Genomic DNA, 22778 nt, shown 5'->3' with positions numbered 1-22778 from the left:
CATTCTATTCGATGTCCAGGTATATTGCAGGAACACATATGGACGGATATACATAGGCTAGAGTACGACAACTCCGTGCACCATAATTTATCATGCATATTATACATGAACGAGGCAAATGGAAAATATATATATATCAAGTGACGTATAACGTGACAACGTGACACTAATCAGAACACAACTATCCAGTGAAAATCGAGAAGGATACGTTCTTGGATTAGTGCCTCGGCGTTACCCCCAGGGTTCAATCGGCGAATAATTTATATTGGGTACTGGCCATCAACTCTATTTTGCATCCTCTCTTATATAATTGAACATTAATATTCCCACAGTGTGATGCATATATATATATAGTAAAGCGTGTGCAACGTCGAATGAAGTCAATGGCGCATGGATGATACGCTTTAATACAAATAATCACTGCTAGCAACGGCGTGAACTGCAGCCGAGTCGCTTCCCAACGGGAAACATTTTAAGGTCAACACTGCAACACTAGAACCATGTCCGTATTAAGAGGTGCACACTCACATTTAAAAATACACATACGTGGAATAGGATATAACAATAGCAATCGATATTTTGAATTTCAAAATAAAATAATCAACTCACCGTACAACTGAATGCAACATCCAAACACTGGACCCGTTACAAATGTTTTATCTCGTTACCTTGTTGGCAGACAAATCACAAATTAAATCTAAGCGTCGCGTCTATTTTGATGAGGCCGACCGGTCTGTCAACTGGCGAGCAACCGTTTTTTTTTTTTAAATAAAAGATAGTAATACCGTTGCGTACAATATAAAACGGGATATGTCACTTTCAATGCACCGTGCAGGTGCTACAAACGGCTGCTAGCTCGGTGTGGCCTCTCGTAGTCTGTACGAACCACTTCCGCGTTTAAAAATATAGTCATGGAGACATAGGTGATTTTAAATCGTCTAAGATACAGACCTTTAAATTTTCCTCGACCAATCCCAAGCAATAGGACGCTTTATTCACAGACATGTCCTGAACATGTTGAAATTTCGCGAAGTGATTGGCCGACGTGATCTATGCACTGACGCTGGGCAAAGTGCCAAAGCTCTTTTGTTACTCAGTACGCGTGTCTAAACAATGGTCCAAAACAAATGACGTCATCTGTTTAAACGGAATGTCGCAAACTGAAGCCCTGTTGGAAATGTCGTAATACGCTGCCGCAACGAAAGTAAAGACGACCCTGCGCAGTTCAAACATTAAGCAACAACAATGGCGGCGAACAGAGAAGAAATTCTAGCCAATTTTCAGGTATTTTGCTCTATATTTTAACATTTTCGTGAGAAATGAACAGTATGATAACATTTTGTTAGGATCCATAATCTTGGCTGAGTAAATGAAACACCGTTAACCCAAGAAAGGCGGATATCTGATAGAAATCGGAAAGTGTTTCAGAAGCATGACGCAGCCAGTCCGAAAAGTGCGACCATTGATCACAAAAATAAATGTCAAAAAAACTGTGGGTATCCTTTGTTCTTTTCGTAAAGTTGATATGACGAGTTTGCTCAAGAAAAGTGTCGAGTCTTCAGTTTCTGTGGACTCATATAACTCGTTAAGAAGTTAATGTGGCGGTTCGTAAACTGAGGATTCACGTTAAAAACATGGTGGGGGAGGGGGGGGGGGTTAGATAGGATGTATACCCCCGGAAATGATTCGGCATTTTGACATTGCACAGTTAGTCATATGGTAGAAAAAGAATAACACCGCTACCATAACTAACCAACGGATTTCCAAATGACACAGTGTTATTCTCGCGTAAACATCAGCTGATGCCGTTGTATTGTTAGAAATGAGGTTATGCAAGCAACGAGTAATTGATGTTAGATAATATGAATACTTGTACATATGATTATATACCTAGACTTGTGCTGAGAATAGTTGTGTGTCAGCTGTATTCATGGTTAATTTAATGTGAATACTTTCTAAACTCATTAAAAAAATAGGTGAAAATATAATTTACTACCAAATGGCAATGTTTATAGTATAATCAACATATTTGTAGTTATTCAATTTTATTGAGTATGTAGCTATGATTATTATTATTTTTATCACAACCACATGTGAACATTCCAGTGTATATCATATTGCAATGAGATAGTAGTGCCAGCATAACACTAGTGTACTGGATAAGTCTAGCGCTATCCGTGATCACGTTGACATCCAGACTTGTACTGGATTAACTTGTATAAATGTTGGAGGTTAATCCAGTTTGAAATTGTTGTTTCTGGTAGCCGCTCACTCCAACTTTATAACACCTGAAATAAATCATTTATAACCAAGAAGTCCTAACATGAATTGAAAACTGATATTTTTCTCAATAGAAATTTAGACCAATTCAACAACTGGGCTGTAAGGGAGGGAGGGAGGTATGGAGGAAGGGAGAGAGAGAGGGGGGAGGGAGAGAGAGAGGGGGGAGGGAGAGAGAGAGAGAGTGAGAGAGAGCGAGAGAGAGAGCAAGAGAGAGAGAGAGAGAGAGAGAGCAAGAGAGAGAGAGAGAGAGAGAGAGAGAGAGAGAGAGAGAGAGAGAGAGAGAGAGAGAGAGAGAGAGAGAGAGAGAGAGAGAGAGAGAGAGAGAGAGAGAGAGGGGGGGGGAGGGGGGTGATGACAGCGGAATGACATGACATACCTTACAGTCTATTGGTTCTTAGAGACTAAATTTTTCACTTTATTTAGTTGCGTACATTGCATTTATGTGCAACATGGTTACAAAAGACATGTTAATGACTTCAGAACTGTGTGCTTTTCATTCTTCTGTGAAAAAATGTAACAAATTGTAATTCAGTTTTACTAATGTCTGTGACTCACACAACTGTCTATACCCTCTACCAGCAAGTAATATATATCAGTAACATTTGAAAAGTTCAACTAATTCTGAGTACTTTCTTGTAGGCTTGTACTGGATTGGAAAACCTAGATGAATGTATTATGCTACTTGACCAGAATGATTGGGACTTACACAGAGCAGTCACCAATGTACTACCGATGGACATACCACCAACAGAGAGTGTGGCAGAATCACCAATTGAACCACCACCACCACCACCACCACAATTCTATGGGTAATGCCATGTAATCACAGACTTAGGGCTGCCACACAAATCACGATTTCACCATCTGACCACTTTTTGAAACCCACTTTTCATTTTCTTAGCCACTGTTTTTAGGCATTAAGCATAACTTATATGTTGCATTAGCAAACATTTAGCATATTCCTAAATTATTAGTTATATAAATTTCACTTTGTCGTTGTACAATAAGCCAGGGTTTGAAGTTACATAAATAGTTTGGTAAAAGTGAGTCACTATGCTTGATTGGGTGAATAAGTACTAAATAATACTTCATTCTACGTTGAAATCTCTAGCAGAAGATTTTCCTGAAGTATCTGAAATGAAATTACAGTAGTGTAGAAATTCCAGTAAAACAAGACATGGAATTTAAAATGTCATATTTTCTGTATATAGGTTACTATGGATTGGACTGTTTTCGTAAATGTACTGAAAAATCGCTGAGCATAGAGGGTCATGTAATCATGTAGTATGAAATGGAAGGATTAGCGAGCCATCAAACACTTCTTATAAAATGCATATGTCACAGACTTTGATGTTACGGCTTTGATATTCAAGAAGCATTTGCCAGACTTTGAATTTAGCATTCTTTAAGTGTCAGGGGATAAATGACCAAGCTTAGTAACTTAGGGGGTCATTTAATCATTGCACAGTGTAAGACATTCTTAAGGGTTAACCAGGCATTTGTCATCCAACAAATGTTGACAAAAATGTATATCTGACAGAGTTTGATTTGATGGATTTGATATTCATGTACCATTTGCAAGACTTTTAAAATTGAAATCAGTGTATGCAGGGAGCATGATGGCAACCCAAAGTATGCTTAGTGTACACATATACTGGAATTTATTCATGAGGTTTTAGACTAAATGACATCAAGAGAACTGTACCTATAGAATTGCTAATACAAGTAATAGCTTTACTCTATATAGAATATTCATTGTCATCTCATAGGATAGGCTTCATTGCTTTTACTAGATTCTCCAGACAAAAATCAGTTTATTTTACATCACATTTCATTAAAATGAATATACTGGAATAATGAGATATACTTTCCACATGAGTGTTTTTATGTTTCGTAAGTAAGAGATTCACTTTAGGTTTTATGCATGAGTTTGTATTTTTTTGGGTAGAAGGTACTTTTAGCATTTTACTTCCTGAACCATATTCTATACTGTCTTTTACTATTTGCAGCACTACATCCATGTGTGTGTGTCTGTGTCTGTGTCTGTGTCTGTATGTACATACTGTGTGTGTATGTATGTATGTATGTATGTATGTATGTATGTATGTATGTATGTATGTATGTATGTATGTATGTATGTATGTATGTATGTATGTATGTATGTATGTATGTATGTATGTATGTATGTATGTATGTATGTATGTATGTATGTATGTATGTATGTATGTATGTATGTATGTATGTATGTATGTATGTATGTATGTATGTATGTATGTATGCATGCATGCATGCATGCATGCACGCACGCACGCACGCACGCACGTACGTACGTACATACTGTATGTGTTTACTTATGTACATACATATGTGTATGTGTGTGGGTATATGTAAGTGCGTACATATGTACTTACCTATTTATTTATTCATCATCAACATAGGTCATCATCTCACTTTGATGGATTTGAGCCACCAGAGTTTCAATATCGACCAGGACCAGTCATTTCGTCATCAACTGGTTCATCGTCCTTTCAACCAGGTGCCTTTGTACCACCACCAGTTGTTCCAGTTCTACCCCCAATAGTACCAACAGCATCATCATCCTCATCATTGTTGTCGTCAGGAGCAGCATCAACATCATTAGCATCAAATTCAAATTATGGTGAACCTTTCAGAAAAAGATTGTTGAATTTTAATATTGAATACAGAGAAAGAACTATACCTGTTTCAATACCTGATTCAGAAACTGTAGGTAAGAAGTGAAATTTGACAAAGTTGAATGTTAATATTGAATACAGAGAAAGGACAACACCCATTTCATACTTTTTCAGTTTCTGATACAGAAACTGTATGTGAGAAGAGAAATTTGATAAAGTTGAAATTTGATATTAAAACGGAGAAAGTGGTATACTCCTTTCAGTACCTGATTCAGAAAGAGTAGGTAGGAATAGATATCCAATAGGGTAGGTACATTTGATTGGTGAAATAAATCACTTGGTTGATTTCTACATAAATATATATATGAAATATCAACATATTTGTATTCCTTGTTGCTTTTCCAGTGTTTACTTCAATTACCAACAATTTTTCAAATAATCAGAATGTATAATTTGTGTAGGTAATTATCAGTATAAGGCCAAAAAAAAGAAAGAATTGTTTCTGGTCAGGACATTTTGTCTGAAGTGGTGCGATGATGCAAATTCTTTTTTTTAATTCTCAACCTGTCACTCAATCTACTATTTATGGCAGTTATTGTTCTTTTTATTTAGTACTTTAGAGTAAGTGTTTATGTGGGGCAGATGTTATTTGCTTGTTCATGATTGGCTCTGCAGTTGTCTTCACTGAAGTAGAGAGGGGTATTTTTGTGTTTCCCCCCGGGCTGGACAAACATGAAAAAAAAAGAAGACCGAGAGCATTTAAGTGACGTGCGCGCTGGCCAGTAACAATTCTTTTTTTTTTTTCTTTTTTTTTCTTTTTTTTTTTTTTTTTGGGGGGGGGGGGGGGGCGCTAAGGTAGATGATGTGAGAAAGAAAGATATTGAATTTGAGGTTGAGATTAGAGAGAGAGAGATGGTTTGTGTATAATTATTTTTTGACATGCCTCTTTGTTTTCTATCCTGTAGGAACAATAAAAGCTATACTATTTGGAGAAATAAATGTATCTCCAGATAAACAGGTACTACGGGGTTTCCCAGGTACAGCTATAGATCCTAAGAATGATGTGAGTAGTTTTAATATAATACATTTATTTTCCTAGGACAGTACAATATAGTTACTTTGAATTGATAAATTATGACCAAGGTCCGTAGTAGACAGATTGAAACGTCACATTTGTTTCCAATTTGCCGTTCCAAAGTAACTATATTGTACTGTCCTAGTGATTCTTGGAACCGTGAACAATATATTCTCCATTTATTTTCCTATTTGTCACTGTTGATATCAGGTTTTCTACAACCATCTAGCCTTTGCCTGTTTCAGTGAACTATATTCATATTTTGAAAGTTGCTGCAGGCAGTGAATATCTACTTCTCAGCCTTAATGACTTACGTTATTTTGTGATATGATATATTATGGTATGATATAATATATTATATTACATCATATATTATATTATATTATATTATATTATATTATATTATATTTTATTGTATTTTATATTAACAACTATTGCACCTTACTTCTTGACAGACTTGATGCTTTTGTATAATCTTGTTGAAAAATGTGATTTTTTTTGAAAATGTGACATTTTCAATTTTTTCACCAGAGAAATTGTTACTGAGATACTCTATAGTCTTATAATTTACAATTTCAACTTATCAAGATGATTTTTGTAATCAATAGAAATTGTAGTACAAACTTCTTTGTCATAATATGTATTGAAAAATTAACTTTGATTTGTTTCGAGATTTTCCCCATTTTATTGTTGTGGTTCTAAAACCTTGTATAAAACCTTGACTGTACAAGAAAAATGTGATACCAGTCCCCCCACCCACACCCCCAACCCCACACACACCTGCCATTCTGTTATATCAGTTCCAAAACTTTGCAAAAACATGGAATGTAAAAGCAATGATGACGCAAATTTTCCCTCGTTCTGTTAATTGGGTTCTAAAACTCTAGCATCAACACTACATGTACAAGAAATAATGATTACACTACAGGGTATATTAAGATATATAAAGATCCGAACATATATGTGTGTTTCCTAACCTTCATATTTTTTTCGCTGTGTGAAATAATCACATCAATTGATCATGTTGTATTTCATGTTATCCTGTCTTCACTTCAACAACACTAAATGTACCAAAAGTAATGATTCCATGTCAGTTTTATTTTTAAAAAAAGAAAAAGATCCAAATATATACATAAATATCTTAAGTTTGAAGTTCTTTGTATGTGTAAAATAATCATACGAATTGATCCTGTTGTGTTTCAGGTTATCCTGTCTACACTAAATTTACCCAAAGAGAATAGATTATTTTTGTTAACACCAGATGTGACTAATCCCACAGTCATTAGACCTCAGCAGCCAAATGGAGATAAGTAAGTCATATTTCTGTTGATGTACAGTAGTTGGATCAGAAGTGAAACTTTTTATATAGGATTAAAATCTAGGTGTGATAACCGGTTATTTGGATATCTTTTTATATATATATGCAGATCAGTGTGTTTTAAATGTTCTTTTTGTCTTTAGTAGAATTTTTGTTCCTTGTAGAGATATAGTGATGTAGTAAATTCTGGTTCATTACAGATCAATGAAAAGTCAATCAATCTAGCAAACTGAAGGTTTGTCCTGGGGCACCCCAGGGACAGATTTTCCTGAAAATCAAAGTTCTTCAATTCTTTCCAAACTTCGTCATATGAAAGTTGGTTCCTGGTCCTTTTGAAATAATAAAGGAATTTTGGGGGTTCACTGTCCTGTTCAGTTTTCAAGGAAATCGTAAAATCTGTTATTTTTTCATCGAGTTAACTCAGTATTCTGCGGCCATATTGGATTCTAAAATGACTAAATTTTGATAATATTTTGACCTCTGTTTCAAACATTTGTATGTAACTACAAATTTTTTAATAACTTTTAACTGAGAATAGGTTGGAGTTTTGTTGACCAAAGCAACAGTGAAAGTTTAAAGAGTTCATATCTGAGGCACATTCTTCATTTAGCAGAAATATAAGAACTACATGTACTGGAGTAGTTTTGTGGATTAAAAAAATGTTGTTCAAAGTGAAATTTATTTTAGCATTATTCAGAAGAAGACCAAAATGTAAATTGTGTCTTTATGAGAAGAAAGTTATAAAAACACTGCTTTATTTTCGAAAACTTTGAAGTACTACTTTTGAAGGGTGACAACTACTTCCAGCCAGACAGATAATTTGTATTCTGAGTTCAGAAGAAACTACATAATACTTGCAGCTGTTATATGCTGTTTTAGTCTTCGTATATGTTGTGTACGTGTCTGTGTAACACAGAAGGATGTGGGCTGGGCAGCGTCTTTCATTACCTCATTTCATCGCTATGGCAGATGGGTGTGTCTTAAAGATGACATCATGTGAATGTGGGCCGCAGCAGGTCTCGAATTCAACTTATAGAATTGGTCGTCACAGATTTATCCAAGTGAATTGTTTCAGCTAACAGACTGGTCTAACAGACTACCACCTCATACATATAATAAATCTGGGTACAATGTTTAGTAGTCTATGTGTCCTGGACTACTGCTAATTTGGTAGTCTAAATACAATGTTTAGTAGTCTACATGTATGTGTCCTGGACTACTGCTAAGTTGGTAGTCTAGATACAATGTTTAGTAGTCTACATGTATGTGTCCTGGACTACTGCTAAGTTGGTAGTCTAGATATAATGTTTAGTAGTCTACATGTATGTGTCCTGGACTATTGCTAATTTTGTAGTCTAGATACAATGTTTAGTAGTCTATGTGCCCAAGACTACAGCTAATTTGGTAGTCTAGATACAATTTTTGGTAGTCTACATGTATGAGTCCTGGAGTGGACTACTGATAATTTGGTAGTCTAGATACAATGTTTAGTAGTCTGTGTGTCCTGGGCTACTGCTAATTTGGTAGTCTAGATACAATGTTTAGATGTGTCCTGGGCTACTGCTAATTTGGTAGTCTAGATACAATGTTAAGTAGTCTATGTGCCCAGGACAACTGCTAAATTAAAACCCTACAGTATAATGTAATATTTACCACCACAATCCAACAAAATAAGATCTGAATTGGTGAATTGTTTTAGCTACTACTATAATAACAACGATTGAGAACAGCACAACAAAACACTATGTCTAACTTTCATAAGTTTGACAATGACTGTCTGTTAAGTAAAGTCAGAATAAAACAGGTAGTCTTTTGTACAGTCTCCAAGGAGTAACTTATAAAACCTACTATATTACAGGGTGATTTTAAGGTATTACATAGTCCTAAGCTTTTGAAGCTAGCAAATATGTCAATTGCTGTGTGAAAACTTAAACATGTGTGCTACACACAGTAGATACAATATACAGAAGAATGTGCCAAAGTATGCTGAATATTTCAATTCAGCAATTCAATATATTACACTGTATTGTAGGGGCCCAGAATTTCTCTTGAAGAGAAAGCTATACACAATGTTCTCTGAAATGCACCTTACATGAAAAGCACCTCAGAAACAAACTGTTTAAACTTTTGCTGGTACTTTGTTCTAGAAACGCCAACCCATACGTGGTTAAAATCAAGAAAAAAATCAAGGGTTACCATACAAAGTTTTGAAATAGAGGTCAAAATTAAGGCGTTATGGAATCCAATATGGCTGCCGAATATTGTGTTTAACTCAGTGAAAATTAAAGATTGACGAATTTCTTCAAACCAAGATGGTCAACACCCAAATTTCTTGTATTATTTCAAAAGGACCAGAAGCAAATTTCATATGGCAAAGTTTGGAGGGATTTAAAAATATTTGATTTTAAGTGAAATTCATTCCTGAGGTGTGTTCTACCTTAATATAATATTAATAGTATTTTATGTGTACATTTTTTTCACCTTCTTGATTGAAACAGCCAATTACAGGATTATTAAAACTTAACTTTTGATTGATTGATTGATTGATTGATTGATTGATTGATTGATATATGTTTTTGCTTTTTCTCTCAACTTGCAAGCAGTCCTCAATTTCTGGAACGACTACAGCAAAATTATAGACTTATTATAACTCATATAGAGGAAAGGAAGGAATTTTCTTTGAACTTCCCTGGATCACGGACGATACAAGAAGTCAAACAAGACGTAGACACTTTAATTGATGTACCTGTAAGGCAACAAGAATGGACAGGTTGGCCTGATGCCACAGGCAATGATGACTCTGTAAGCTCAATTTTTATGAAACTTTCTGAATGCGTGTTAAATGTATAAATGTATTTTTGCTGAGGGTGATATTTGGTAGGTAAAGTCTATTTGACTTCCTTGGCAGTGTGCCCTTTATGCTAATTTGGTGCACCACTAGCCTGAACAATCCAGGCCGTGCTTTCACATATGTAATGCGCTCCCTCATGGGATAGCAAATGGCTATATTAGGCAGACCAATGGCTGAAATTTTCAGACTAGTGCACCACTCACCCACAACAGTAACTTTTGATCCTTCAAAATTGGATGTTCCCTATCTCTTACTGTATGGTGACTCGCTAGAAACATAGTTTTCATCATTTTGAGCCCGAACAACAAATTTTGTCTTATATTAGAGGGTATACTGTTCCTAAGTTACCTTATTTTACCAGGGTTCCCAAACCAAGTTATGGTACGTCAGGACTCGGAGTGTATGGAAAAGTACATCAAATCTACATGATTTCTTACCTTCTGCTCTTTACTGGGGTTTGCCAACCTTGGCAATAATACAGATGTTGTTTTGCTAATATAGCACCTAGAGCTTTGATTGTGGAGAACATGTGATTGATATGAACACTCTAACCATGTGGAAATATGATGTAGAAGTCTGAATAAAGTCCTTATGAGAATGAAAAACACCACAGTGGTGTGAATGCACTGTATCCATTAGAGTACAAAGAATGTTGGATTAAACTCATACTGTATAACATAGTGATTGTAAACTTCGCTGTATTTCTAACTTATTGCTCATCAAACATAATTAAACATTAAACTTTCTTTTGTTATGTTTCAGCTCACCTTAGCAGCATGTGGTCTGAATTATCCATGTCATAGGCTAAGTGTTAGTCGACATAGTCCGTCTCAAAATAGAACACGACCAATAAATGTAAGTATTGGAAATATCACCTGTCAATTATCAATACCATAGACATGTTAATTAGTTGACATAGTCAATGTTAGTCAACATAGTCCATTCCAAAATAGATCACGACCAGTAAATGTAAGTATTTATTACCTGCCAATTATCAATACCATTGACTAAGTGTTAGCCAACATAGTCAGTCCCAAAATAGATTACACCAAAATGAAAGTACTTATCAACAGTTTTTGTCTACCTTCAAAACAGATTCAAAGTGATCGTGTAAACTGATTCATATCTTTCATTTAACCCCTATCTATCTATCAATCAATCAATTAATCAATCAATCAATCAATCAATCAATCAATCAATCAATCAATCAATCAATCAATCAATCAATCAATCAATCAGTCAGTCAATCAGTCAATCAAATTCAATACCATAGGCTATATTCCTTACAAGTGTATAACTGAACGATACAACAGTGTATAGTGACATGTATATGACTCATAGGAAACAGTACAATCGCCTGATGTTAACCTTTGAACTTAAACCTGGAGTGGAAGTATTGATTGAGTTATTATCTATTTCAGTTAACAACTGATGCTGCCAGTGAATCTGATGACGAGTATGAAGACGCTTGCCCACCGTATGATGACCAAGATATGTTTGTAGATGATGTCCAGCAACGAAAATTTGAACCTCTTTGTACGTTATCAATTTTATCGTAGAAAATAATCATTTAAATATACATAGCAAAGTAATTCTTATGAATGGGTGTGCTATATACATTAGATTAGATTAGACTAGACTAGACTAGACTAGATTAGATTAGATAAACTATCTTAAAGTTTGAACTAGTTGTACCTGGAGTAATATTTTTTCAATCAGATGACCGACAATATATTTGAAAATTGTTAAAATGCCAATAATTAGACATTGTACATGTAAATTAGATCTATTTTATCTATAAGTAGTACATGTAGATTAGATCTATTTTATCTATAAGTAGTACATGTAGATTAGATCTATTTTATCTATAAGTTATATACTACGGAGTTAAAATGGTGATTCATTGGGTGCTGAATTTATGGTGTGGACCCAAAAATCAATTTAATAGGATTTATTTTACCCAATTACATATTGTATATGTACAGCCACACTTATACATTTACCCATAGGTGAGGCACTACTATTCAGGGTGTACTGTATCAATGATTAAGTAATTGTATCTAAGAAAAACAGTTTCAACAATCATTCTGCAACTTTAACTCTTCTCTGTGTCATTATCCCCTTGCAGTACCAACCAACGTAGATGATATCACATCAGCATTGATTCATTTTTCACAAGAATTTGGTAGCAGATACAGTGAACGACATCCTGTGTTTTATCTGGGACCAATTGAAGATGCTTTTAAAGAGGCCTTCAGTGTACCAGCCAAAGACGTAAGTAACATGTTTTCCTATTGGTTGTACAAAACTTACATGTTATGGACTGATTTTAAGTTTTGTACACCTAACGTGCGAGATTAAAATTTAAGTTTTTTCGTCAGATAAATGATCTGATTGTGTACTTTTCAAGCATCATGAACAAAAGATATTGTTTCCAAAGTAAAATAGCCCATCTTAGATTGTATTAATTTATTACAGTATATACATCTTCTTATTCTGGAGAAATTATTTTTTTAATAGAAAATATAATGTTATCATTGAGCACTTGAGGTAGAATGCATCATGGGAGCAATGTCCCTAAAAATTCAAAGTTATTAAAATCTCTTCATACTTGGTCTCATGAAAGGTTGTTCTTCGTCCTTTTTAAATAATAAAAGAAAATTTGTGTTCTGCATCTTGTTTTCAAAGAAATGAACGATCTTTTATTTCCCATTGAGTTAACACAGTATTCAGCAGCCATATTGGATTTAACCAGTCTCTTTATTTATGTATGCTAATGTCAACATTGATATGCGTGAGATATATAGGATTTTGTGTTAACGGAAACACTGAGATGAAGTACTTTTAATGTCATTTTGACATCTATTTCAAAAAAATTTTGTTTTTACATTGTAAACGTTAGCTCTGTACATCTACATTACGAATCTGTATAGTGTCGATCAATCGTAAAGTACTCTTGAATTACGGTTTTCTGTTTTATTTACAGCATAGTCTCTAGCTAGTTACATCTATATTACCAACCATGTAATGTTTAGAACTCAATTAAACTAATGTTTTCTGTGGGTTTTTTTACAGCGTAAACTTTTAGCTATTTACATCCACCATGATAACAGTGTACAGAGCAACGTATTTTGTAGTCAAGTTTTGTGCTCAGACACTATTGTATCATATCTTAATTCAAATTTTATCAACTGGGCCTGGGACATCACAGGAGATGAAAATAAAGCCAAGTAAGTATATACAAACTACATTGGTAAAAGTAACTTAGATTTTAGTGTTGTATCTCTAGAATCAATATCAAAATCTTGAGAGTTGTTCATTCTGAATATAAAAAAAAAAAAAAATAATGTGTAAAAAGTTTGTTATTGTATGTACAATAACAAACATTTTACACATTTATTAGTGTTTTGCAATTTATTGAGTTACAAACAAGGACTTTGCATATGTTGTTTCACATTGATTTTTCAAGTAGGAAGCCCATGATAAAATTTTTTTATAAATTAAAAATCCAAAATAAATATCCAATCCTCATCCGTATAGCCACTTTATAAAATACCACAAAATGATGTTTAATGCCACTGAAACTGTACATTAACCTTAACATACTAGAAGAGTTTAATTTGAGTTTTATGTAAGTATTTTAAACTAAGTGAAAATAAACTTGGCTTGTACATCTTAAATTAACATATTTCATGTTCACTTCGCAGCCATGTACTAATTTTATGCATTTATTTCATTCAGATTATTAAATTGGTGCACACAACATTTTGGTAGTGTAGCTGCTAGTACAGTCAGAAGTTTTAGAACAGACCAGTTCCCTCTATTTCTTGTCATAATGAAAGTAAGGTCAAACACAGAAGTGTTTAAAGTCTTACAAGGTAAGCTAGTCACATTTGTGATGTCATCCTATAAAATAATTAGTTTAACAATCCATGCCTTTTTATAATTCAAATGGTGATATGGCCGTATAAATCTTGAATTACTGAAAATATTATATACTTTCATGGACACCGGGTTCATAGTTACAAATGAAAATCTTTACTCACAGAGTCAAAAAGTGAATACCAAATTTTTGCTGACATCTCATCAGCATCATCAGGGGTCTATTACAGTGGGCTGTTATTATATACCTGTTTGCAAATGAATGCATGATTGTTTCAAGTACATTAAATCAACAGTTGTATGTGTATTTCTGTTTCAAAACTTGTTCGGATAAACATATGTAATAATAAAAACCCTGTTTACTTATAAGTGCCAGTGTTGGTACTCGGGGTATTTGCACTCATACTTGCCGTGTATTTTGCTGCACTGGTAGTACATACACACTGGTATGACCACAGAGAACCATCTGTAAATACCATCTGTATACCACTGTGGTGCTCAAGTGTCATGGGGTGGGGAAGGGGAGGGGGGTTCGGTCATGTTCAATTTGTTCCGTATTCCATAATTGTTGTCGTTCCGATTGCAGGCAACACATCACTAGATGAATTGATGACAAATCTGATCAATGCTGTAGATGTATTTACCGAACACCAGCAGAGTGAAATGAGAGAGGAGGTATGCAAATACATTAAATATTCATAAAATAAGTGTCACAAGAGGGCGCCCCCATCTTAGGGAAAATGAAGGCTATTGGTCATGGATGCTTCCCACATGGCAATACAAGAAACAATCGATAAAATATATGCAATTACCCAATGAATCGCATCTTGAACAAAAAAGCAGAACTCTTCAGACTAAGTGAGAAGACTATCAATGCCAACATTGAAACTTGGGAAATGGCAATTTTCAAAGGAGGCCTTCAGTGCTCAACTGATATGGATCTTGAATCTGAATAGCACTCCTAGTGGCCAAACAATGAAATCTTTTTTCTTTAGTATAACAGAACTATGCAGTATTTGATCGAAATTTATTTCCCACAGAAATAAAAGTAAATGAGAATAAATTACATCAGAACCTGAAAGTAAACTAAGATATATGATATATGATAAAAAAAGATTCCAGGTTGTGGGCGAGAGGCTAGCAGATACTTTGTATCAAGTAATAAAATCTAGATGGCATTTTCTACTGTTCTGTTCAGTGAAAAAAAAATTAATTATAAAAAATGTTTATTAAATATTCAGAATTTACATATCAGTTACTAATTTAAACTTACATTTAAACAGAAAAATATAATCATATCTTTGACAAAACACATTGAAAAATGTGGAATGTGAGAAAATATATGATGAACCTTAGAACTTACTGATAATATCCAGTGTTTATATATTCTGTGTTGAATCTGTCCCTTTAAGGAAAAGCTCTTATGCTATGGGATATATATCTAGTTCAACATATAGCTGTAAAAATAACTCATTCTTTCATTATGTAGTTCATTGGAGTATTGTACACATTTATTGGCCATGGTAGAATTCTTGATGATGAGTATGGATAGTTTATGTTTGCATATTTATTTTTTGATGATGAAGTGTTACATGGTGATTTTGCTGATATGGTGGTAGATAATGTTGATAATAAGTTGACCTATCTTTGTTTCTCTATTTTGATGACAGACTGAGAGAGAAGAGAGAGAGTTAATGAAGAAAGAACAAGATGAAGCTTACCAAGCGTCACTAGCAATAGACAGCGCAAAGGTACTTTAGTTTACCATATCATTATCTGATAAGGCCTATTCCTCTTTCCAACTTGTACTTAGATGTGTACAATCAAATACCCCCCCTAGGGAGGAAGAGTATTTTTAATCATTTACATTCGTGAATACCACTGCAGGAAATAAAAAGCATTTTCATTAACTTTTGGTTCTGGAGAGTCATATGAAGAATTGATATCACATGCATCACGCATGATTGCCAAGAAACATGGTTGAAACTTGTTCCTCATTCATTGTTCAGTGTAGTTTCATGCCATAGACACACATTGTCTCATAGGAGTAAACAGACATGCATATGTAATAGAACATAGATATTAATGGGTCCAAAGTGCTTATTACCCTCAATAAAGCAATCAAGAAGTTAACAAGCTAATCAAAATAATATCAAAATGAAGTTATTCAGGGAAAGGATACCCTTTGATTTCACTATGTTTATATGTTAAACAAGATAAAATGTGTTGGTGTCATTCACTTTCACTTATCGTATATCAGTACAGAGTTGGCAATGATCAGAACTTATGCAGAAGTGATGTACGGGCCTTGGAAGGGAAGTCCCATTAAACGTATTGTCAACTGCTTGTATTGTTACATAATTAGAATAACCATAGAAACAGTCTACAATATGTTTAATGGAAGTTGCCTTGCAAGGCCTATATGTCACTTCCGCGTAAGTTCTGATTGATGCCAGCTCCATACTGATTAGTGAAAATGACTGAAACCAATGCATTTTATCTCATATAACATCAGAAGAGTTATTAAACATAGTGACTTCACCCTTTCCAACTTGTCAAGAAAGCATTGACCCTCGTTCTACTGTTACCATGAACAACAGTTCTTTGTATCAATGTCAAGTTTATAAATTACAAAATATTGAGAATGGAGATGAGACTAACAATGATGATGATTTGTGTGTAGGAGGAGAAAAGGAAAGCGGAAGAAGAACAACAACGTATGAAAGAATTAGTAGAAAGAGAACAGAAAGAAAGAGAAGATAGAGAAAAACAAGAAGTAGAGGAACAGAAAGAGGTAATAGTTTGATTAAAAGAGTTTCATCAAAATATTTTATGAAAATTTTGAAATTTTTTAATAGAAGACCATGTTTTTGCTAAGGTGTGGGAACCACAGTAACAGAAAAAGGTATATCTGATAAAACTGGCAAACTTTCCATTCATTATTATACCATAATTTTGGTGCGAGCCCTGGTAAAATGACTGGGGAACTCAGGTAGACTTTACCTACTTTAATACTGTCCCTAACATAAACATTGGTATGGAACCTCGGTAAAATGACAGGGAAACTCAGGTAGATTTTACCCACTTACCACCCTTCAAAAAACAACCAGAAATGATAAATTAACTTGATGTTTGTGTATTACAGGCAATAAGGTTGTCATTAGAGGAACAGCTACCAGATGAACCTCCAGATACCTGCACTGAACCCATCACCACTATCCGTGTCAAATTACCAAATGGAGAAAATGTTACAAGAAAGTTTTTAGCTCAACATCCTCTACAGATATTACTCAATTATGTTGCATCCAAAGGATACCAAGCAGAAGAATATAAAGTACTCACTAACTGGCCAAAGAGAGATGTAAGTTCACTCAGTAATCAGGTTTATAAGGTTGGAAATATAGTAGTGTTCTTTGATAACACAACCAAGTTACTTTTGTTCATGTCTGTGTTTTGTCAACGTGACTGTTGCCTTCCTCAGGACAAACTGACAATGATTACTGTTCACCACTAGATGGCGCTGTTGTGAGTAAATTGTCCCATACATGACTGAGTCATAACCCCAATTCTTCCCTGTTCATCAGTGGGGAGGATTTCCTTATCCACATAGCCTTCTATATCCATGACATCTTCCTGTCACTCTCTCTTTCTACTACTTTCACACCTTCCCAGTCTATAACACAATTTCTTCTGCTGGCATGATCTACAAAAGCAACTTGTTTGTGTATCAAAGAACATTACTATAGTAGAGATGCAAGTATTCACTACTTTGGTGTTATTAAATATGACTTGAAAAGAGAGACACAAACTTACAGCTAAGTGTTCGCCGGAAGACAATGCATAAAATAATCAATGTCAATCATTTGGCAGGTCGAGATTGCTGTTTTACTTCCTAGATAAGAATACTTTTATTGTTGAACACAGCTAACAGGATTGTGATTGAAGAGAGAGTTTCGCTGTAGTTCATTCAGCTTTTCAGACTCCCCCACAATAACAATCATGTAATGTTAGCAGTAAAGTTGTTGTTACTTATCAAGTAAAACTAGAACTTAAATCTGCAAAATGATCAGCTGTGATTGTAAATGTATACGTGACATGCAGTCTTCTGACAAACACTATCTGTTTTAGCTGTAAATCATTAGTGTGACATGAAAAATGTATTAACAGTTCATTGTTCCAAGAATCAAATTGGATAGTACAGTATAGTCTATTTGGAACAGTGTATACAGTTGAAACAATTGCAAAGATCCAATCTTGCTACTACAGACCTTGATCATGCAACAGTTTACATTTGTAGATGAAAATGTAAAGCCCAATATCTGAATCCCACAGTCTTGTATTAATGCTGTCTTATCAATGGAGCCATTAGGAGTAGATATCATGTTTCTGTTCTGGGGTAAATTTTGTTTAGTTCTCTACCAAACAACTGGTTCTCTCACCCGTATTTTAATCCTAATTTGACGTGTACCTTTGAAGACTACTAATTCTTGATCATTTTGTTTCTGTTCTCTGTAGTTATCAACCATGGACCGTACACAGAGTTTAGGAAAAATGGGCATGTACCCTCAAGATACTGTGTTTGTGGAAGAACGCTAACTAAAACATTTTAAATTATTTAGAGTCTATTGTAGTGTAATATAGTATAGTAGGGGATAGTAAAATAGTCAACTTTAATGGTGTACATGACTCAAACAGATTTTACTATTTCTATAGAAATAGAAATACCGCAGGTTTCACAACTTTGTAAGATAGTTTCATTTGTGTCTTTATTGCTGCCAGACATATTTGTGTCTGCATTGCTGCCAGAAATATATATGTCTGCATTGCTGCCAGAAATATCTATGTCTGCATTGCTGCCTGAAACATTTGTGTCTGCATTGCTGCCAGAAATATTTGTGTCTGCATTGCTGCCAGAAACATGTGTGTCTGCATTGCTGCCAGAAACATCTGTGTCTGCATTGCAGCCAGAAACATCTGTGTCTGCATTGCAGCCAGAAATATCTGTCTGCATTGCAGCCAGAAATATTTGTGTCTGCATTGCAGCCAGAAACATTTGTGTCTGCATTGCAGCCAGAAACATCTGTTTCTGCATTGCAGCCAGAAACATCTGTGTCTGCATTGCTGCCAGAAACATCTGTGTCTGCATTGCTGCCAGAAACATCTGTGTCTGCATTGCTGCCAGAAACATCTGTGTCTGCATTGCTGCCAGAAACAAGTATATCATCTGTTTACTGTATGATGACTGCAAGCATCCATAGGACTGTCTGTGGTTGAAATCACCTTGTATACTAGTGTATAGATAATATATGGTAACCCTTGTAATCACTGGCTTAAAAAGCACAGGACCACATGGTATTTCTACTATCCTCTGTCTTCAACACCTGCCAACTCTACATAATTCATCACCTACTCTACAGATTCCTAGACGATGTCACATTGGGTCACTTCTTGTCCAATCAACATGTCCACATTATTGCAGCTTCCCTACGAAGGACAGAAAAATTGCAAGCTAATCTGAGGAGTAAAAAAAAAAAGTGGTAACAATGAGTAGTTAGTCTGTGGACGCACCGCACCATACAAGGTGACATTTTCAAATCACAACCTTGGTGAATTGATATAGCAATACATCATATTACCATGTGATGGTCCATGATAACCATTATATAATTAAACAATCTAATGTCTAATAAACTCGGTGCATTCTGATATCATGTACATCTCCTTGGTGTTGTATGTAGGGGGTCATCATCCACTCTGGTCTTATCAACTCTTAATCGACACAATCTTGATCATTCCTGTATCCCACCTTATCAAACAAAGATCAAAAGATTATCTAACACAGTATGTCGTAAAAGGAACCAGGTAACGCGATTGCTATGGTCAAAGAAAACCCCAAAAGCTTGGTCAAAAGTTCATTAGAACTCAACATTTCATGATGTATCCTGTAGTCCTTTGATAGGAAATGGACAGTCGACATGTAAGTTGCAATTTTCCATGGTAACAGTGACAAGATTACCTCACATGGACATAACTTGCAGTCTAAAAGCCTTGACTGATGAGTGTTACATTTACCAGTACAGAAGAACCAAATTATGAGGACACTGTATCTGATCTGAATTCTAGAAGCTAGTCTAAGGTCCTTACTGATACTACTTTAGTCAAACAAACTAAATCAAACCCTACTTCCACCAGAACATTACGTCAGAGCTGAAGTCTTGAACATCAGATAAATACTGCTTTATACCAATGCTACAAATACAGTCCACCAATATAGCTAGTCATAGAATCCAATACCCGTCAGGAAAAGTCGTCTAATGTAAACTTTTCAGAACATGGCTAATTAGCAATCTGTAGAATTGTCAGCTATGGTATGTATATGCTAAGACACAGTTGTGATAGCTGAAACGTGGCTAAGATCAGTCAGCCCATCTTGTCTCGATCTAATCAGCTTACAGATGAAAACAATCTATTGGTAGATAGACCCCAAAACAACACATCTGATCTGAACACCAAGTAGGAAAGACTTCTTGTATAAGGTTCTTGCTGATTCTACATTCACAGTCAAACAAGCTTGATAGAACCCAATATCCATCAGAATGTTATGGCAGGTCTAAAGTTGAACGATACATTGCCAGTGTTACAATTACAGTCCAACAAATGTAGAGAGCATCTAATATCCATCAAGACCACACATCTTATCTAAGCTTTGCAAGACGTTAATTGTAAATCTAATTAGCAGGCCATTGAACTGCCAGAATGGATATGCTGGGGATCACATCAGCTGTGAGTTGTCTGTATTTAGTTGATTGACAGGCCTAGAGGTGTGTCCAAACCTGGTGTTTCATATTCTTTGTGCAGTGCTATACTTCAGTAAACTTGAATGGTGATAAACAAAAGGAACAGCAAGACTAAATAGGTGATTTCATGAGAATACACAGTAAAGATGTTCTTGACAAATTTGAAACCTGGCAATCATTATTGCTGTCATCAGCTGCTAATCATAACAATTGTGATTAGATTCTTATATACACACACACACAGGTGGATGGATACAGTACATCATGCGAAACCAAGCTGTACATAGAAATAAACAAATCAGTCTTTGTACGTAGCTAGCGTACCTAGAAGCTACACAAATCTATAACTTTCAGTATTTTATGTGAAACATTTGCCTAATTGGAGGTAATAAACCTGTGCTCACAAACAAACACTGACCTTGCTATCGGTGCCCATGACGTGTGTAATCATTTCCTTTGTTTTGTAGATATTAAAATATGACTCTTTTGATGTAGAGATAAAAGACAGTTTGGATATCCATCCTACACTTGACTGTATAGGGTACTATTTTATCAAATTTATTATTAAATGTATGAAAGCTGTAATATGCAAATTGTAATAAAATTACCACAATTGTGGTAGTGCCAATGTGTTGCATCTTTGTCGATGTCTTTCTGTTTGGTGTATAGTGTGTGGACGGCTCTGAAGGGTGAAGGGTACTTGGCCGGCTGGATAACTGGTACAGGTGTACCCAAGTAGACTCAAATTACAAACTAAATGCAGCAAAAACTTGGGGTCAAAAGACTACATTTTAGCCAGAAATTAGGGGTCAGATGTCTCAGATAAGTTTCAAAATCGGCAACTACTTTGTTCAAAATTTGGGGTCAGAAATCGTATGTGCATTCAAAGAGGAGAGGTCAAACCTCTCCATGTGCTTAAAAAATAAAATCAAGAATCAAAAGTCTACAAGGGGGTCAGAGCCTCTGAACATATGCATGTACCCATACTGGGTCAGTATCTCCACTGGGGTGGATGGATATAGTCGACATCTAGGCCAATAGTAAGTGTCGAGGCAAAAGGTCAACAGTACCTTACATTCTGTGTTCATATATACATTGGCTTTCTATATTGACCTGAACAGCAAAATTTCCAGTCTGCATAAAAATCGACTGTCAGAACGCTCTTTAATAATTATATCCAAATGCATATTATTTTTGTTTTAATCAGATGAAGATAGAAATAAAATGTGGACTTGTAGAACTGTAAAAGGATATACTTCATCAGTTGTCTGTAATTAGGACTTTTGTGTTGTGTAGGAATACTAAGTAATATTTGTTACTTGTTTGTATTAAAATTGACCTTTTTACCAAAAAAATTGTGCTGTTGAGTCAAGTTATGATAAATTCTCCAGAAAAGTAAACGGAACGAGTCATTTACTGACTGACTCCGTAATGTACAGTAATGTGCCGTTGTGGAACTGTTGATGTTCCACACAAATATGGCTGCCTTTCTACGGATAATCTAATTAAGCAATAACCCCCGCCGAAGCAATACGTTCATGTCGCCCATACACACACACACACTGCATTGATAAATTACTTTATTTACATCATATAATGCATAACGAAAACGCGTTGAAAACTAGAGCAACGAAGAAAACGGGGCAAGAGGTCAAAGAAAGTAACAATTTTGTTTGGATATTTACATAAGAACAATATACAATCTTGTACACTGCTAAAAATAGATATCTCGGCGTTGATTCAGTTGAATGGAGAAAGCTCGAGGCAGTAAATCAGAGACGCGACGTTACACAGTCTACTTTAATTTAATGGTTAACAAATTGAACATTGACTGAAAATGTACACTTTTGAAATAATCCTGACGCACTTGACTGATGGTTAAAAGTTAAATTGGTGTTGCTTGATTCAACGAAAGCAG

General features: G+C 35.0%; 2 protein-coding genes across 3 annotated transcripts in view; one reads left to right on the top strand and one right to left on the bottom strand.

The window, feature by feature from the left end:
• LOC144436357 (uncharacterized) overlaps positions 1–1038 on the bottom strand; it is an 18075-nt gene extending 17037 nt beyond the window's left edge. The window contains exon 1 of one of the 2 annotated variants that reach the window (XM_078125141.1): positions 952–1038. The gene's annotated coding sequence lies outside the window, so the exon portion shown is untranslated. Of the gene's footprint in view, positions 1–609; positions 737–951 lie in introns of those variants that run through there. The other variant, XM_078125142.1, reaches the window with a different exon arrangement.
• Positions 1039–1161: 123 nt separating this feature from the next.
• LOC144436227 (FAS-associated factor 1-like) lies at positions 1162–22094 on the top strand. The gene is made up of 16 exons (XM_078124964.1): positions 1162–1284; positions 2923–3092; positions 4722–5032; positions 5903–6000; positions 7216–7322; positions 9934–10132; positions 10944–11036; positions 11603–11717; positions 12310–12455; positions 13257–13411; positions 13923–14059; positions 14650–14738; positions 15734–15814; positions 16747–16857; positions 17209–17424; positions 18579–22094. Exons 1-16 carry the CDS (start codon positions 1246–1248, stop codon positions 18657–18659), a joined length of 2148 nt encoding a protein of 715 aa, XP_077981090.1. The 5' UTR covers positions 1162–1245; the 3' UTR covers positions 18660–22094.
• The last annotated feature ends 684 nt before the right edge of the window (positions 22095–22778 follow it).

The sequence above is a fragment of the Glandiceps talaboti genome, chromosome 6 (genome assembly GCF_964340395.1).
Source record: "Glandiceps talaboti chromosome 6, keGlaTala1.1, whole genome shotgun sequence".
Taxonomy (NCBI): Eukaryota; Metazoa; Hemichordata; class Enteropneusta; family Spengelidae; genus Glandiceps; species Glandiceps talaboti.
Note: the sequence above shows the minus strand (reverse complement) of the source record. Positions and strands in the feature narration are given on the sequence as shown.

Coding starts and splice junctions, on each gene's coding strand:
- LOC144436227 (XM_078124964.1), top strand. CDS start 1,246: ATGGCGGCGAACAGAGAAGAAATTCTAGCCAATTTTCAG. Junction 3,093..4,721: donor CCACCACCACAATTCTATGG/GTAATGCCATGT, acceptor TCATCAACATAG/GTCATCATCTCACTTTGATG. Junction 11,718..12,309: donor ACGAAAATTTGAACCTCTTT/GTACGTTATCAA, acceptor ATCCCCTTGCAG/TACCAACCAACGTAGATGAT.